The sequence below is a fragment of the Amblyomma mixtum genome, chromosome 1, assembly GCF_055824585.1.
Source record: "Amblyomma mixtum isolate Tamu chromosome 1, ASM5582458v1, whole genome shotgun sequence".
NCBI classification, from domain to species: domain Eukaryota; kingdom Metazoa; phylum Arthropoda; class Arachnida; order Ixodida; family Ixodidae; genus Amblyomma; species Amblyomma mixtum.
This window is the reverse complement of record NC_143012.1, coordinates 225,543,753-225,562,235: the sequence shown is the minus strand read 5'-3', so window position 1 is coordinate 225,562,235 and position 18,483 is coordinate 225,543,753. Positions and strand designations below refer to the sequence as shown.

The window sequence follows — 18,483 nt, the reverse complement described above, 5'->3', positions numbered from 1 at the left end:
TCGCTTGACGGGAGAGACCGGCAGTTCTTCTACAGAAACCGAAAGAAAAAAGTAGGCCTCCGACGTTGGCTCCAGAACCCGCCGCACGAACGTCAAACAGGCTAATGTCGCCGCTCAACGTTCGGCTCTATGAGGTGGGAGCTGGTTGGCGAGGGCGCGATTCGGGCAACAAAGGATAGGGAGGATCAGGGAACAGTCTACTCTAATGGCCAGCGCAACGGCGCGCTGAGAGACAGCGACACGAAAAACAGACGAATAAAAAAGGGGATATAAAGCCGGACGGCTGCGGCTGACGAAAGAAGAGTCTTCGCCGGAGTGCCGCCGCTCCGAAAAGAAAATAAAAGGAAAAAGAGCAAAAGAAGCAAGCGAAACAATTGCCCCCGCGACGTCTTGGCAGGATCATCTGCCGCGGCAAAAGCTAACGCAGATGCGGTTGCTATGGCAACCGGCCGCTGCTCCCGGCGACATCAGCGCCGCGCCGCCGGGGCTCCGAGCGCCTGGTGGACGGAGCCGCTGCCCGCGCGACCGGCGCCGCTAGCAGACGACGTTCAGATTGCCTTCGGCTGCGAAGCGTCTGCCCGCCATACCGCTCTGTTCGCCTGCTGCAAAGGGGGCGAGCGTCACGTGGTGCTGACGAGCTGCCGGGCGCACGCCACTTTCCCTGAAGAACGCGGTGAACGCTGCGGAATACACCGGACCGCACTTTAGGGAAGCCAAAAACAGCGAAGGGTGCTCCTCCCGCTCGCCGTGCGGAGGGGGGTCGAGGGAGAACTCTTATCTAGCGCGGAGGCGGCCAAGAAGCGCGCTCAGGCCGGCCCGCGAGTCCAGCGTTGGAATAGCCGCAGCGGTGTCGGCGGCGGCCAGCGGCCTTCGGCGGCTGTGTCGGAGGGACAACTGTACGAGGCCACTCTCTACCGGCTCCCGTGCTTGGCTCGTGCCCGAGTCGTTCGATTTGTCACGCTAATACGCGAAGTTGTGGTGTTGTGCACGGTGTGAATCGGGTGTTCGTTCTAGTGAGTTGAGTGAGTGGTGTCGCGGCAACTACATTTCGTTTTTTGGACCACTACTGACAGTAGCGAGAGGTAACAGTCGGAACACGGTGACTATGTCGCTGACTTCGATGTCTTCTGGGTTGGAGGCGCGATGATGTGACAGCGATGGCCGGTGCTGGGCCGATGGTCCGAGTGACACTCTGCGGCGCTGTGTTCATCGCTGTGGTCGCCCTCGTCAAAGGTTGGTAGCGTCGGTTCCTACCGCGTGGTCGAAATGCAACCTCCTTTTCTTTTATATATTTTGACTTCACAACTCTCAGAACCATTGCAAAGAAACGAGGCATTTCAATGCAACTATAGAAGAACATAAAGAGCTTTCTAAAAAGAACAGAGACTAATACAATCTAATTAGGTAAGAAAGGGCAATAAAAACACGCCGCACATGAGAAAAATGAGCAACGCGTCAATGTGGTATACCTTCTCTGGCTGTTTACTTCTTTTTGTGTTGTTCATCGCAATCGCCTCTCCGATGGCAGTTGAAGATGTCGGCTGGTATTCCATTGTGAAAGAGCGTTCAAAAGTGAAAGCACCGTATTTACACCAAATAAGCGCACATTTAAAGCCATGCCGTAGGAACACCGCCTCACAAGAGGAGCGAATATTTGAATTCGTCACAACAAGGTTCAGTATGCAAAATGTATACGAAATATGCTTACGCAGCTAACACACGTCGGAAATGAGAAGCATTTATGGGGTGCCTGTAGAATGCCATAGCTGTATGCTCAGGAGAGCTCTTAAGATATCTACCGCTACACAACAAGTACCAGCAATAAAAACGCCACATCGCGGAAGTTGTAAATGAGCTGTTGAAAAGGAGATTCGGCGTAAGCACTTTCGGAGCTTTCGGGGGGAATAGTAAAACACTATAACGTTGCGCAGAGCATTACGTGTCACGCTTCTGTCGGGTAAAATAGTAGTAGATACTAAAACCTCTTCGTGCATATGCTTCATGATTATTACTTATCTGTTGTTGAAAACAAACATGCTCTTTTGTACTCTTCATAAGCAGTCATAGAAAAACGTAGACTGCATTTAACCTAGACTATTTTTATAAATACATAATAACACAAGCATTGCAAACCGCTCGTCGGAAAAAACAGATGCCTGCCCTTTATGTTCTGTTTGTTATCACAAAGATAAAAACAAACCCCCCAGAAGCCTGACTGTAGTGAACGAAAATGTAAAACAGTTTAACCTAACGCGGTAAAACTATTTCCATAGTTTACAGCGCATAAAACTGAACAGACGCTGCAAAGCCTATCGACCAGATTAACCTTTATTATACCGAAAAAAAAAGAAACATACATATACACGATACTGCCTGCGTACAAGATTCGATGCTGCGGAATGTCGACCTCAATTACGAAACCCATCGCACTCCTGCGCTGCAGGCGGTGAAACTCGCTCTCGCATCGTAATTATACTGCACGTGGCGATGACTTCGGTAGCGCGCGAGGTAGCGCGAAGGCGAGCGACAGTGGAAAGCAGGATTCATGGCTTACGAATGGGACGCCACGTGAAGGGGCCCAGCGCAGAACTTCGCAAGGAATCGGGAGAGAAGGTTTAGGGGAGGCTGCGGAAAGGGGGGGGGGGCGCAAATTCGACATCCACGCACCGGGATAACTTAAGGTAAAGGCGAAGGGGAGATGCTGCAGAGGTATCAGAGGGTTGAGTGGGAGAGGTAGTGGGAAGGACATGAGGGAGGCTAAAACGAAGAGTAAGGAGAAAAGAGAGAGAGAGAGAAGAGAAGCGAGGGAACGGCGCTCATCATGAAAGCGGTGAGCGAGCGAGCGCGTTCGGTGATTTAATTACACAGAGGCTCGGCGCGCGGAAAGCATGGGTTTCAAATCCTCAATGCAATCTGGACGCAGAGTGTGCAGGCGCGCTGTCTCGCTCCCTCGCTACCGCTCGAGTCGTCCGGTCCCGGCAATACGACGCGGCAGGACGACTCGAATCAGCGCTCGAAGAACCTCGCCACCCCCGTCCGTTCCCTCTCTCACCGGCGACCGACCGTTGCTACAACCGGAGCAGCAGCGGCCATCCTCCGCTTCGAAGGTCGGCTTTACCGCATAATGAGTCTCCATGAGGAGAAGCGCAGCGTCCCACTTCACTGCGGAGGGCGCATCTTGTCTATTTGTACTTCTTTTATTTTTCTGCAGGGTAGGTGGGTGGTTGGGACGGTGGTTTGTTGGTTTCGCTACCGCTCTCTTTAGCGCTTTATTGTGCTGCTCCAAAAGCTGGCCGCTTCAAATAGTGCGTCCTTGGAAGGCAGCCCAAACGGATTTTCGAGCCAAACTTTAATGACTCTCCGTTGCCCGAGCTTAATGCGGCCGCGCACGCCGGCCTCCAAATCCCTGATTCAGTTGTCCGGTACGACTCGGTTACTGTCTTTTTTTTGTGATTTAATGTAACTAAGAGCGGCTTGCGAGAAGATGCGCTGACCCTAGGTTTACCTCGCCATGATATTTTCGTGCCCAAAATGCGGATCGGATTTGTTACAAGCAGGATGAGTATTTCGAAACGCAAACTTCAGCGCTTTAAACTGTCAATTTTATGCAAAGCAAGTGCGGCAGTGCTTATTTTTTGCCTGTTGTTTCCCTGTTCTTAGGCAGTTAATATCAACGGGTGTGAAAAATTCCGCTTCTGCTGCCTCCTCACAAAAAAAAACATTTCAGATACAAAAATTTCAACCTATATCGTACACTAACCGCACTGCTCTATGGTGGTTTAACGCGTTCTCACTGGGACAAGTACACGGTTAAAGAACTATGTCCTGTTAACCATAACTGTTTTGGGTAACCATACGCAGTGCTTTGTCAAAGACGCGTTACGAAGAATAAGCCTCGAGAGCTCTAACCGTAAGGCACGCTCGATATAAGAATGCGCTGCTCCTTTATTTACCACCGCAGATTCTTTAAAAGCGGTTGCAAAATATTCCGTGCCCGCCGGCAACCTGACACTGTGTCGTGGAGAAAGTTCTGGCACTACACAGCGTCGTGAGCATCCAACATGCTGACACTGTAATTAATAAACGCTGAAGATTCATAATCATTGCGGCATTTTGTTCTCGCATATGTGAAATAGTCCGGAACGACGCTTGCGGAAACTTTTCTTTTTTTTTTATATTGATTTTCAAGGCATGCTTCAACCTTTGTCGTGCTGTCAGGTCTTAGCCGTGTGTTCCTTCAGCGCGAACAAAACTACCACAAAAATTTCCTCTAAAGCTCATCGAACAATTCGTTACCTCCCTTCTCAGAAACTATTTCGCAGCATTCCCTTCGTCTTCCCTTATACCAGCACTCTTTATTTTTGTCGCCGTGACGTACAAGATCACACTTATGAATCGCGAACGGCTGCGCACATCATTTTTTTTTCGAGGGCGGGGCAGGGGGGCGCCTAAAGTTCTACAAATGAGTTGTCTCCTGCAAGCCTAAGGGTATCAAAGTTTGCACAGGCTCTATGCTGAATGGCCTTTAAATTCATGTTTTTCGCTCGCACACTGGCGAAAAAAAAATGGCGGGGGCTTAGCTTTGGTTAAGCCTAGTAGGTTGCGAAAGCGAACGCAGCGCCTCTAACGGATGGGACGCGGCCTCGCCGCGTCTAAAGAAGGAACGCAGTGCGCCGTCTCTACAGGTCACGCGTGGCTACCGGCCGCCGCTGCGCGAAGACTCGACTTGGTAGCCCATCTCTCACCCTTGTCTGACGTCGCGCTATGACGTCACTAGGCATGGCATGACGTCATAGGTCGTTCTGAACGTCACGCGTGACTACCGGCCGCTGCTGCGCGACGACTCGACATGGTAGCCCTTCTCTCACACTCGTATGACGTCAGAGGTCATTCTAAACGTCACAAGTGGCTACCAGCCGCCACTACGTGAAAGGCCGTTCATGAGAGTAGTATTGCTTTCGCAATAAAAAAATTGGTCTTGTGGACAGGAAATGGCGCAGTAACGTCTCGCATATAACGGTGGACACCTGCACAGTGTCGCAAGGGAAGGGATGAAGTAGGGAGTGAAAGAAGAAAGGAAGAAAGAGGTGCCTCAGTGGAGCTCTCCGGAATAATTTCGACCACCTGGGGATCTTTAACGGGCATTGAAATCACACGGAACACGGGCGACTTTTGCGTTTCGCCTCCATCGCAACGCGGCCGCCGCGGTCGGGTTCGAACCCGGGTATTCCGGCTCCGTAATCGAGCGCTTTAACCACTGAGCCACCGCGGTGACTGGTGCACTGATCTCCATCACAGAAATCTGATAGTGGCAGATGGCTTCCTTAGCCAGACTTCTACTCGTTTCTAGGACGTTGAACACTCATTTACGAGACTGACTTGCGCAGTCTCTGAGCAGAAATATTAAACTCGACGCTCGCAACCTGAAACCCTGACGCTTGCTGCAGATCGCGTCTGGCTTGTTGACTCTCATTTCGTCCCTGTGCCAAGTCTCTTGTTGACTGCACTACTTTTCTTGTCGACGAATTATGTGAGATGCGAATGAGAAGATGGAGAAATTGTCTTCTTCTTCGTCTAATACCGTCATTTTCTCTTCTTCTGTGGCTCCCCTTTCCCCACCTACGAAACCAAGCTGACACCTACGTCGCATGCAAAGACCACTACGTGACCGCGCTACATGTGCATAATGCCCGATACCGCGAGCGCCGAGCACTGTGTATGCACCGCAACCTCCATTACGTTGCCGTCGCCACAGGCGCTCCGAATCCGAACGTACGCGTACCGCATCCGAAACATACACGCTAGCATGCCTCCCTCGACGTGGCTCGAATGCCCCAAGCGTTAGACACTACGAACGCGCGCACTCAGCGGCGTGGCAGCATGCACGAAGAGCAATACGCTCATCTTTACGGCTAGACAAGACAGGCGCCGTTGTTGCGGGAATGCCTCGGTGCGGGATCAAAGTGTCAGAGGCAAGCTTTTTCGGTCGTTTTGTAATTCAGAGTTATAACGAGATTTTTGCACCTTAGTTCTCGCTCGTTTATGTCTCCCATTGCTTCCGAGGAATGTATTCTTAGTAACAAAAAACAAGGTCCCCTCATATTTGCTCCAAGAATCACTGGCTCAGTGCCCGCCTCCGAAGGCTTCTTTTAAGGAGGAACAGTGCTCCCGGCCTCCAACTCACGCTTTTCGCGTTCATGTACCGCACCATAGCTCGCGTTGACTTTGTTGCTACTGCACAAATCCCCGATGGTAGTTTGCTGCACAGATCCTGTGTCATCTTTCGCGCAGAGTGAAATCTTGGTGGTCAGCATTCTCAATATATGCGACAGATAGCAGCACTATAAAGGCTACACAAAAAAAAAACAACTTCATTTTCTGATACGCTTAGATGGCAAGCAACTGTGTCGCCACACAAGATAAGCCCACCAACTCACTCTCATTCACGTGTCACAAGCAGAACAGAGGTACTTGTACGTTCAGTGTTTCAAACGTCTCCGAGGCACTCTTATGCGCGTTCGTGAAGGTAGTAAGTACACATCGGGCAGAACTGGCAGCCTAAAGACGCCGCCAAATGCTTTGAAAATTTTCTCGGACGCTCTGTGAGCGTTATAGTCGTTACGAAAAGACGCCATTGAAGCACGTCGTACAGTGGGGAACTTGATCCTGGACCATTTCATGAACGATCAGATTAAATGGGAAGAATGTTCTCTTTTTTATTTGTCAACTTTTAAGCTTTTTCTTCCAAAACTTCGTGACTTCCAGAGCATAGAATAAGTGTACTAGACTAATTTTCGTTTGCCCAGAATCATGCGCAAGTTGTCTCCTCACTGCATTTATGCGCCAGCAGGCTTCAGCGATGTGAAGACCGGCTAAATTTAATATTATTTTTTTTTCGTGCTTATATGGACAGTCAAAGCCCGTAATGTCATCATCGCAGCCCTTGAAAGTGAACGGAGTATTTCTAGGATGCTTGAGCTGCTGCAGCTGACACCAGTGAACATCGCGTTTAGAGTTGATGTGAGGACTACAATGCTGGCCACTTGGCGGCGTAAATACTGCACGATAGCGTAAAGAGCTCGTTCTGCTGCAAACCCCAAGTCGGCCTTCAGCCGGCGCAATTAAGAAAAATTAAAGAATATAGAAATCAATAAAACAACATAGCTGCCATCAGGATTTCAACGCAGGACCTGTGCGGGTAAGGCGGGCACGCAGCGCGCAGGTAACGGAGGTTAGTTGGTTCCAGTGTATTAGAGGGCACCTAGTGAACGCATGGGGGTGTGTATTACTTAGTAACATGTGCTTGGTATGTGTACTAATATGATACTCATTAAAAACATAAAACCCAATATTTATACGGATATACAAAACGTGGTGTTACGGCCATTCTTTGTACTGAACAAATGCTGTGTATGCGTATCTGTATGTGTATGAGTATGTAGTTGTGTAGTAGATCGTGCACTGCCACCTAGATAATGATTGGTGATTGTTGATTGGTAATGTGATCGGTAATCGTAATTGTAATTGATGACCGTGATCGCTAATGGGATCGTGGATTGCTATTCGATGAGAAATGGCAACGAAAGGGAATCAAGACAAATAAAATTAGAAGCGCCATCGGGTCTACTTTTAAGGCGAAGCTTAAGCGTCCTCGTAATATTCTTTTTAATCCTGATTCACGATGATAGTAAGGAGGGGGCCAAACTAAAGAGGAGGCTTCTGATAACACTCTCTCTATTCATATTCATATCGGGACAGGGTTAATTGGAGAGACATGGAAGAGGCCTTTGCCCTGCAGTGGACGTAGTCAGACTGATGATGATGACGATGCATATCCAGGGAATTCTGTGCGCGGGCATATAAAGAAAAGTGATTCTAATTTCATCAGCTAATTGTCTCGGAAAGACAAACTTTAGGGTGATTTTTAGACACTGTGTTCGTGCAGCACGTAGGCTTTTGCTTCTATGTGCATACAACTTATTCTGCTGCGCAGTTCCTTTATGAAACCAGTTCCGGATTTTGTTTTATTTCAGCTCTTTTTCAGTAACCTATGTAATAAATTCCATCCTGACATACGCTGCAAAAAAAAAAAATGGATGCGAAAGCCATCGCTGCCAGTTTGTACTAATAGCTCAGCTCCTATGCATTTCAGCAAAAAAGAAAGTCAGCGTAGATACTTAACAATGCTTACGTTTGAGAAGGCGTAAGCGCGCCCTCTCAATTCGCGAACTCAATCGCCGCACGCTACGGCGTGATGCAACCCGATGCCACGCAGCTGTCGCATCAGGTTGCATTCGAGTAAGCCGACCGTGTGAATGAGGTCACTCTCAACTTTACATTCATAGATCCCTGGGAGTCCTCATACCACTACTGGCGCAGTGCTGCAGGGATTTAGCGGTGCGCCACTGCCCTGTGGTGGCAGATACTGCCAACAGTGCGGTTTGTGCAATCCAGGCCGCCACCTTCCAGGTTGCATGAGGACGCCATCTTTTGATGGGTACCTTTGAGTGCTATCAAAGACACACACACACACAAACACACACCTAAGTTGCTAGCAAAGTGTCAAGCTACCCATCATATCTTACTAGATAACTCAAGACAATTCTGAAAAGCATTCTCCTATGCTGTGAATATCGCCGGTTAGCACTGAGCGCCCTCCCGAATTTCCATCACGAATACAGCATTCGGCTCTATTCTGTAGTCGGCCACAGGAAAGTTACGTTCTCCTGAAGCGTGTAACTTCAGTGCAGCAAAATAAAGACATCGAATTTACTAGAAAGCGACCCTACTGTATGTTAAACCATCCGGTGGTTAGGAAAGTGGCAGACACGCAAAGAAAGCCTCACGCTATGAATGCGAATATCGAAATCAGCGTTTTGAATTTCTCCACGCTAACGACGCATTTCCCGTCCCTGAGTGCACAGTAAACACAGCAGCTTCCTCTGCAAAGTTTTTGCCCCATGAATGACCGCTTTAATTGCGAAACAGCTCCGCATCAGACATGGAAGTGAATTTCAGATATTCGTATAGGATTCAATGCTGACGAAGGACCATTCAGAGCGTTGAGTCTAGTTACAACGTTTCTGTGCCTAATGCGCGCGTCTAGATACCGAAATCTATTAGAGTGCATCAAAGCCCACCGTCCTCTCATTTGCGAACTTTGGATGAGCATGAGACAGGTTTCTGTTAGTTTTATGATGAAGCGAGACCTTCCATTCGTCCACAGTCGTCTTTCAATTTGCGTCGCACTGATGTTAGGGGCAACAAGTCGTTGAGGTATGTGAAATCAGACTTGAATCAATGGCGCCTTTCAGCGCGGATAGAAATTTATCGCCATGGATTAGCACAATACCGGCCCAGTTCGTATGCGCCGTGGACGGTGGAAATACCGCTCGCAAATTGCATCTAAAATTCATGGTGCGGTGTTTTTTAGGACATGAACATACACACTTCCATGTGCGCCATTTCGGAGGATTCATTATATTAAACCAGTTTGACTTAAAACACCAACAACTATATTTTGGGAGTTATCTTCACAAATACCTGACCCCGTAGAAGACTGCATAAAATAGGCCCTGAAAAATAAAACGGCCACTTTATTTCAGGTCCCAATCTTTTGCACATGATGTACAGCGGGATCACAACTAATTGACTGGGGTAACGAACTGACGCCAATGCAGAATATAAACCGCGACCGCATTGCTCTAAGTAGGCGCATGTTCTTTCCATTTCCTAAAAACTGGGCGATGAACTTAGAAAATACATTTATGCGCCTCCAAACTTACCTATACTTAGTTGCAATTTTTTTTTCTCACCACTCTCTAAATGCTACGATTCGGACATAGGCCTAAGAAGTCCAAAAACCGCACTGCTACTCGCATGATGCTTCTCAACTAATTAAAACTGAGCATCCATCTTTATTGTGCGCATCTGTAAACGAATTATGTATACACAGGCAGACGAGACTGCATTGAAAAAATATTCATAAAGCTAAATACGTTTACGCAGTAAATTTTGTAAAAATTGTTTCAGCTAGAACTGAAAAATTGGTTAAGCTAATTTCAGGCGTCCGAATAGGCGATATTACTAAAGCATCACTCTCCTTGAATAAGTCAGAATATGCGTTTTAACATGAAAGTGGACGAATGATATAGCTCTTTCCTCGTGGAGTATATAACTATTGAACTGGTAAACGGCTCTGTGCAATCAGTCTACCTCAGATGATTCATTTATTCTTCGCAGTGGCTTCATGAAACATCAAAGAATATCATATAACCAAACACAAGAACTACCACATAACGTAGTAAAGAAAATGAAGAGCCAGGCCAGTCGTTTTTAAACGCAGAGGTTTAGTTTAACAAAACTGGAAGTAAATATATTAACAGCAGTCTTAACCGGATAATAAATACTTCCTTTCCTGTTCATCTCTGCAGTAGGAGCGACACAAAATCTCCCGTATTCGTGATTTGATCTCGTAGCACGGAGCTACTAGCTTTGGACTCCTCAAGCGCTCTGATCGGATTTCGCTACCAATCTGGCTCTATTGCCTTTGATGGGCAAATGCTGAGGTCGCCTCTCGGTTCTCCACAGCGTTCTACAGCAAGTCCGTTTTCATATACCGGCAGGAAAAGGTAAAAAAAAAAGGAAACGTATCTCTTTCAGTCCTTCTAGCCCCCATTCTCGTTTATTTTTCCTGTCCGGGTTAGCCTTTCGGTCCCATGTAACCGATATATGAGAACGCCAAAAAGAAAACCATTTCAATGACGTAAAGGGGAGCGGCAGATATATCAGCGCTGCTGGGCCAAAATATATCGCTTTCCGGTTGATTGATCCCTGGCCTCGAGCTTTTTCTTTCCTCTGTTTGTCGTTCTGCGACGCTCACATTGCAGAAACGCGATGGGTTTTAGATCATTGCTTTCTTCTTGCCGAAGCGTGCTGGAAGGGCAATGGTAAAGCGGTGGCGCGATAGGTGAATTTATGCTCATATTTATGAACGCCGATACTTGCTCCATCGGACGACGGCACGAAGTTGCATCGCTTCTCTTTCCATAGCGAGCGGGAATTATAGAATCGGGCAATTTACCACCGATGAGTTATTCGCTAGCGCTCAGATGAAGTGTTCGTATACGTAAATGCAATAAACAATGCGGAAAACGGTTTTGAGTAGCTTCCTTTGAATAGGGCTGGCTGAGGTACGGGCAATTCAGAAAAGAAAAATTACATCACAGGCCACTCAGTTTGGCATCAATGTTTCATATGCAGAATTTTTCTTTTCATACGGAACGCACCTATGACGCACCTAGTCTGCAAGACTTGGTGAACGCTACCAGTTGGTATCTCTAATTGGTTAACTAAGCCATTCTTGAAGTTCGATGACGTGTAGGCAAGTACCAAAATGAAAATGGCTCGTCAAAACTGCGCAAAAAGGCCTATGGTTGCCTCACTCCTCTTTCACGCACTCAGGGGCACACTCATAAACCCCTAACCACAGCTACTACTTCATAATGTCATGGTTCAACAAGCAGGTAACGTATCATGTGGCGGTTAATTAAGGTGCTTCACTACGCACGCCGGGCACCAATGACTCCTCGGTGTTCGTGGGAATAAAAAGAATAAAAAGACAGCAAAAAAAAACGCCGCGCAGACCTTCCATTTCCTATGGGTGAGCATATGCAAATGCGCAGCCCCTTGCGAATACCAGCCTAGGAAGTTCTGATTGAAGTCGGTGCCATCGTAATTGGACGCGCCCAGGAGTAATCTGGCTGCTGAACACGCTCCTACCCCTTTGGATCGTACACCAGCCGTGCCTAACGCTGCTCCAATGCCGGGCTCCTTGGCACCTCTCGGCTCCCAATTTCAGCTTTGGAAGCACCAAGGAGCTTTGCCCACTTGTCGCTGTTGAATTTTCGTGTTAGGCGCTGGAAGTCTTGTTATCGTGAGGAATGAGTCTGCTATCGAGGAAGTTGCGCTTAAGATATAACTTTTAAACTGAAAATCGTTGCCGACTTGAGCTGGCTTTTTTTTTGGACAGAACTAAACTTCGCATTCAATTTTAGTGTTACCTCTCTCTCAACGACCCGCAGGCTGCAGTCGGGAAGCGCTTTTGCAACGTCTCTTCATTTAATTTCATTTGAGCAACCATCTCTGAGGCGAAACCACGAGGCCTAAAGCAACAAATAATAAAATAAAATGCAATAAATGTTTTCGTCTCCAAGCTAGGTTAGAGGTGAAAATAGGTGCATTTGAAATTAACTACTCTTACGATTAACGAATACAAGTAAAGCGCAAGTTATGTACTTGCTTTTGGCTTATGATACTATTATCGTCAGCAGCGCTTTAAAGGGGGCTAGTTGGTCGTTCATAATAACATGTAGGTGCGCTAACTTCGTAACAGACAACACAAAGTGTACACCACGCGACACAATTACAGACAAGTCTGTAACTGTTTCTCGTGATGTATTCTTTGTGTTGCCTGTTGGGAAGTTAGCGCACCAGTATGCCAATTTGGCACTGTTCTGTCATGATAAACTCTAAATAGGCAGACTGGGACACTGCCTCCTGGTTTGCAGAACTTTGGACAGAAATGTTCGCACATAAATATTCTCAGCCTTAAAGTTATGACAAGTTCTGTAAAACACTAATCAACGTTTTTTATCAGTGAAATGACTCACTAATTTGCCAACACCTCAAATGGGCTGCAAGTAAGACGTAAAGGCCGACAAAAACTGCCGAAATGAGCGCTCTCACCAGCTTATGGTCCAAAGTAAACCGTTGTACCCAATAATAATCAGTTAAAATATGTGTTCTATAAACACAGATGGCTTAGGTGGCTTCATGGACTGCGTCCTTGCTACACATAAAAAAAATCTTAGGCCCTCTAAACCAACCTACCATTAAATACACACGCACACGCATTTGGGCCGCATTTGGCCGCACGTTTGTCATACATTGGCGTAATTGCAGTCAACGGATACATTTAGGTTAATCATTACGTCGACAATAAAAGGAAGCATATAGGCCCTCTAAGAGTACTTTGTATGGTCCCGTCGTGACCTGTACAGTAACACTAGACTCACAACGGATCACTTGCCACCTTTCAGCCAATGCCAAAACTTGGGGGTTCAGCATTCAGCTAGCGCCCAAAAGGTGACATAACAAAAGAACCTTACAATGATATTAGGATAAAAATTGTATGGTCAGAAATAAGAGCCGCGACAGCAGTTGAAGCATACAAAGGATTGAGATCGGGTTTTCTATTGTCACCGCTGCTGTTCATGATTTGCATATTAAAAATAGAAGCGCGGCTAGGAGAAAGCAGTCAAGGCTGTAACATCTCCTACATATTACGCGGAATGGTCGTAGAGCAGTTGCTCAAGGGTTTAATGTTTGCGGACGATACTGTATTATTATCCGATAGCCAGGAAGACTTACAGACGCTGATTTATATTTATGAAGACGAAGGGCGCGCGCTAGGCTTGACTTTTAGCGCAGTTAAGTCAGGTCTGAAGATTTTCAACGATTACATTGATCAGGTGCTTAGCATGCAAGGCCAGGAGGTAGAAAAATTGTCAAAATACAAATATTTTCAGGTTTGGGCAAACGAAGGACAGAAATACACGAAAAAGACCGAACAGACGGTGAACGTAAAACGGGAAACAGATGCCGCTGTATGAAGCATTGGGCGTTATTGGGGTACAACATATATGCAGTACTGAGGGGTAACTGGAAAGGAATAAAGGTGCCAAGGCTTACTTTTGGGATGGTGGTTTTAAGGCTGCAGGCAGAAGTTTAGTCCGGCCTAGAAATAAATCGGAGAGCTGTTGGCAGATTAGTATTCCGTGCTCACGTTCAAACCACTAATGAGGCAGTACAGGGACGGGCAGATGGGTTGGGGATTTCTCGAAGCGTCAAAAGCACAAACAAGTGGAAGGTTTTTAACGTAGTTAAATTGAGTAGACGTGCGAAAGCATGTGCTTAACCACGATGGCTCATGATTTGCTTTGCTGGGTCCTGGGCAAGGCTGGCAACGGTATTAGACTCAGGTTAAGGTCTGATCGAGGTTAGGCTGTTCTGATCGGTTTGCGCCGCACATGGAAGTTGGCGAAGACGATGATGTGCAATGCACAGCGCGAAACTAAGTCGCAGTTACACACAAGGCGTGATGGGTTGCGGCGATAGTATTGTGCCCTCGTGCAGTTGCCAGCGAATGTGATCTGTTCACGCCGGCACGTGTTCCAAACCCAGTCGCGGCAATATTTATTCTATTTGTGCACCCTCAAGTTCACGCAACCCACAAGATCCTTAGTTCGGTTTGACCCCGGGAAGTATGTATTTCGCACCAAAATATGCTGCACGATGAACGCCTGAGAAAAGTAGACGAAATGAGATGGGCAGTTTAAGTATTTACGCACTTGTAGAGAAAGAACATTCGCTCAGAGTTGCGGAAAATTACTACAACAGCAAGTATGAAGGAAACCGTAACGGGGAAATAAAAAGCTTAAAAAGAAAAGTAAAAAAGGTACAAGATGAGAGGTGGATTAATTTAATGAAAGAAAGCCCCGTCCTGTCCTCATCTTTCTGTGTCCTGTTTAAACGCTACGTTTGTTCGTTCAGATTATGTATGACCAACTGGCCCTACAGTGTACTCTGTTAAAGACAGGAGGCCACGGACATGTAGAGAAAATAAAAAGTTAAATCAGGAAGGAATTGTAGCACCCTGCTATGTGAATGTTGGTCAAGGTGTCGAGCTGCAAGAATAAATTTAATCACGACAGTGACTCATGTGCTGCATGCGGCAGATTTGTAGAAACAATAAAGCATATTTTATTAGAACAAAGCAATATCTATACAGATGTCGAGACGGGCACAGTTACTCTCAACGGAGCCCTAGGGCTTAAAAGTAACGAAGGTAATGTAAACGAGTCTGGTGTAGGCGTTAGTAACAAACGATTGTAAGATTGGTCGCTTGAAAGCAGGGCAGTGCCGTAAAGAACAGAATTCAAAATAGAGATTTTGTTCAATTCAACAAAATTTACCTTTTAGAAGGAAAAATTTTGAGATACTACGTTTAAAGTGGACCGATTGTTCAGACAAATATTAAGAAGAGAAAGAAAAACCACGGTGGCGCCCACCGACACCCCGTTTCAAAGCTTAGTCTCCATCCATTCATCCATGCACCGATTGACTCATCTATATTATGATTATACGGGGAACACAGCCTGAATGCTTCAGAGAAGTACGTTAATTCTCTTTTAATGCCTACTAAAACTGGGTAACGATTCCAGAATTAAATGAAATAAGGTAACCTTATTGTTAAACATGTTCGGAAACAATTAGTCCTTCTCATTTATGACTCAATGTATTGGCAGTCATAGCCAGTATTATCAGTCAGAGCGGCGGCTCAAGTTTCATTTCAGCCGCTTTTTAGCGTACGCGAAGAATTGCGAAGTGCATGTCAACAATGTACGTCTGCGTTAAAACTGAACACCACCATCGTTAACCTTGACACAAAGATTGCTGCTGAATTCAGGAGCTCCTGCTCAGCTTCGTGGGGCAAATGGCTGAAACTCGATGCGGCATACTTGTTTCAAAAATACGCATATCAAATTGAATTCAAGCGTTGCACTCAGCTTGCCACGCTGTATCATTTATTTCTTCCTCAATGCAGCCATCGTGGGCAAAACACTAATCAATTGAACGAAAAGCTAAAGGCGCATCGGGGCACGCGGTAGTCCCAAACTATACCAAAGCACATAGGCGAAAAGGAAATGTTTGCACACCCTTGGTATCTCTCCTACCTCTCGAGATTAGCAGCGGCGGTGACTTGGAAACGACCGCCGCCACTCCACGTGATTGTGTCATAACGCTGGGCGGGGATGCGAAGGACACTGGGGGAAACGTGGAGTCTCTGCCAGACCGAAGCAACGAGAGCCTGTAGGCAGAGCTAAGAAGACGACGCAGGCCGGAATCTCGGAAGTAGGGCCGGGTACGCAGAGCCTATAGGCAACTTGCGGATTCGAAAAGAAGTGCTCTGGCGGTGACGATGAAAAAAAAAGGAGGAGGTGGTGTGAATAGTTGGGAGTGTAGGGAAAGAGAGCGGAAGAGGGAGACATTGCAGCAAATCGACTGTGCAGACACGGTCGACCGGCAACGGCGGCGATGACAGAAAAAGACCAGGCTGTGTGTGCGTGTGCAAGGGTGGAAGGAAAGAAGGGGACGTTCAGAGTGCAAAGAGACGCAGAAATACACGGTGCGAAAGAAGAGCGTTGGTGGCGGAGGACTCGTAGGCGACGAGACTTCGATGAGGCAACGGTTGGACCACTTTCGGTTTAGCCTCGTTGGAAGCAAATGCCGGCGGGTGGTAAAGAAAGAAAAGAAAATACTTAAGAACAATGAGAGAGCGGACGGAGAGATAAAAAACTGGGCTGAAAACCGAGCGTACCACGGGGAAGCAGGCAACTAGAAGAAGTGGTTGCTAGAAAGCAGAAACAAGCAACACAGTGAGGTAGAAGAACAGAAGAAGGAAAAAAGGAGGACGTGTCAGTCGATCGATTTGGTGGTGCCCGGTCGCGTAAAACTAGTGTGCGTCCTCCCCCCTCCTCCCCTCTCCTTTGCCGAACGTCCTTTCTAGACCCAGTGATCCCCTCTTTCCTCCCTTGCAACTGGCCACAAACACCCTCCCTTATCCTTCCGGCCGATGGGCCAGAGCTCCCCCCCCCCCTTTCTCCCCCCCCCCCCCCTCCCCCCGGCTTTCAAGCGGCCTTCAACGAAGGCAGTGCGTGGCTCAGTGGAAAGAGCGACCGTCGCTGGGGCCGTTATCTCGACGCGGACAGTCGGTGGGTGGGGGGGATTTCTGAAACCATGGGGCACAGCTTATTTATGCGCCTGCGGCTGTGTGCGTGCCTGCCTTTTGATTCCCTCGCATGTCGGCCCCTACCTCCCGATTCCTTCTCTCGTTCTTCTTTTCTTACTTCCCCTTTTTATTCGCTACTACCAATTCGTTCATTTTGTCGGCCGCGTTTTTACTCGTTTTCTTCCGTTTCGGCTCAATATTTCACCGTCATCTGAAGGTTCTTACCGGTGGAAACGCGATTTCATTCGATTATGGTCATTTCTTTTTTGTCTGCTGTTCTTTTTTAACAAGTTATAGTGGCTGCCGTTATAGTCCTTCCTGGTTTCGGGGGCCAGCCATTGTGAGAGTTACTAGATTTCGCTTGATGATGGTGCCAGCGGAAAACTTTGTTCGACTCGAAAAATTACAGACAGGAATAAAAAAAATATATCTGCGGTGCAATGCTTGTTCCAGTAGAAAACAAAGATTACAGAAATCTGGCTGACGGAGGCTTGAGGTTTCAGTGCTCGTTTTGCGACTTTTTTTGTTCGCTGTTACCCTTTTTTTTCTGATTATCTGACGAATTCTTTAAGCTATGCTAATGGCTGTTTTTATTTTTCTTTGGAGCCAGAATTTGTATTTGTTTTGTTTCCCTGCATGTGTATGCGTGTGTGTGTCCCAGTCTCCTCAATTGCCTAAGATGCGGGGAGCAGTCTGCAGCCCTTATGAGGATATACAACACATTCATGGTCATGTAACTTCCGGCATTGAGAGATGCAACAACCTTATTTAAAGCTAAACGAATTTCTATGGCCTAAACAACTTAATGGATCAATACCAAAACACCTCATTTTCACTAACCTAAACCTTACCCCTCCCCCCTTTTCGAAGAAACATTAAATCCTCTAATCAGTAGGGAACGCATGATGCAAGCCCACCATGCGGATCCACGTTAGGAATGGCGGTTTGGTTAAGGTTTAAGGCCCAAATAGGCTCAGGTCAACGAGAACTCTACTGGAGGGTTTCGGATAACTCTACCACCTGGGGTTCTTTAAGGCGGGCGCAGTGACATCGCATAGTGCACGGACCTCTAGTATTTAGCCACCATCAAAATGCGACCGCCGCGGAAGGGATCGAGCCCACTTCTTTCGGGTCAAGAGTCGACCACATTAGCCACTGAGCCATTACCACTTAAGAAAAAAACCTTCACCGCTCCTTTACGCAGGGCCTATAAAAAGCCTTCATAGATGTAGTTACTTGCTGTATAAAGCGTCATTCAGTTTTCTAGTAGTGCTCACAAATGCTTCACCAGCCCACTTGAGTACTTCGTTCAGTACTTGATCATATCCATATCTGCACAGAACGTGTACAACGAGAAGTTACTGCTCTATACTTCTAGAAAGTTTTTTTTTTTTTTTAGAAAGTAGAAAGTATTTATTTAGCATAAAAAAAGAAATACAAACACAGAACTTCAGGGACCCAACAAAATTTGTTTAAGGGTCCCGACCACTATAAGCTGTTACACATGATGTAGACGACAGCAACAAATAACAAATAAGGCAACTATATAGCAATATAGTTATAGCAATATAGCAATATATAGTTATAGCAATATAGTTATAGCAATATAGTTATACTATATAGCAATATAG

The 18,483-nt window shown here is 46.7% G+C and overlaps 1 protein-coding gene across 1 annotated transcript in view; it reads left to right on the top strand.

Moving 5' to 3' along the window:
* The first annotated feature begins 578 nt into the window (after positions 1-578).
* LOC149371075 (low-density lipoprotein receptor-related protein 4-like) overlaps positions 579-18,483 on the top strand; it is a 322,806-nt gene continuing 304,901 nt past the window's right edge. Inside the window, exon 1 of the mRNA XM_089564550.1 lies at positions 579-1,233. Within this exon, the coding sequence (XP_089420676.1) occupies positions 1,158-1,233 (76 nt within the window). The 5' untranslated portion in view covers positions 579-1,157. The remainder of the gene's footprint in view (positions 1,234-18,483) is intronic.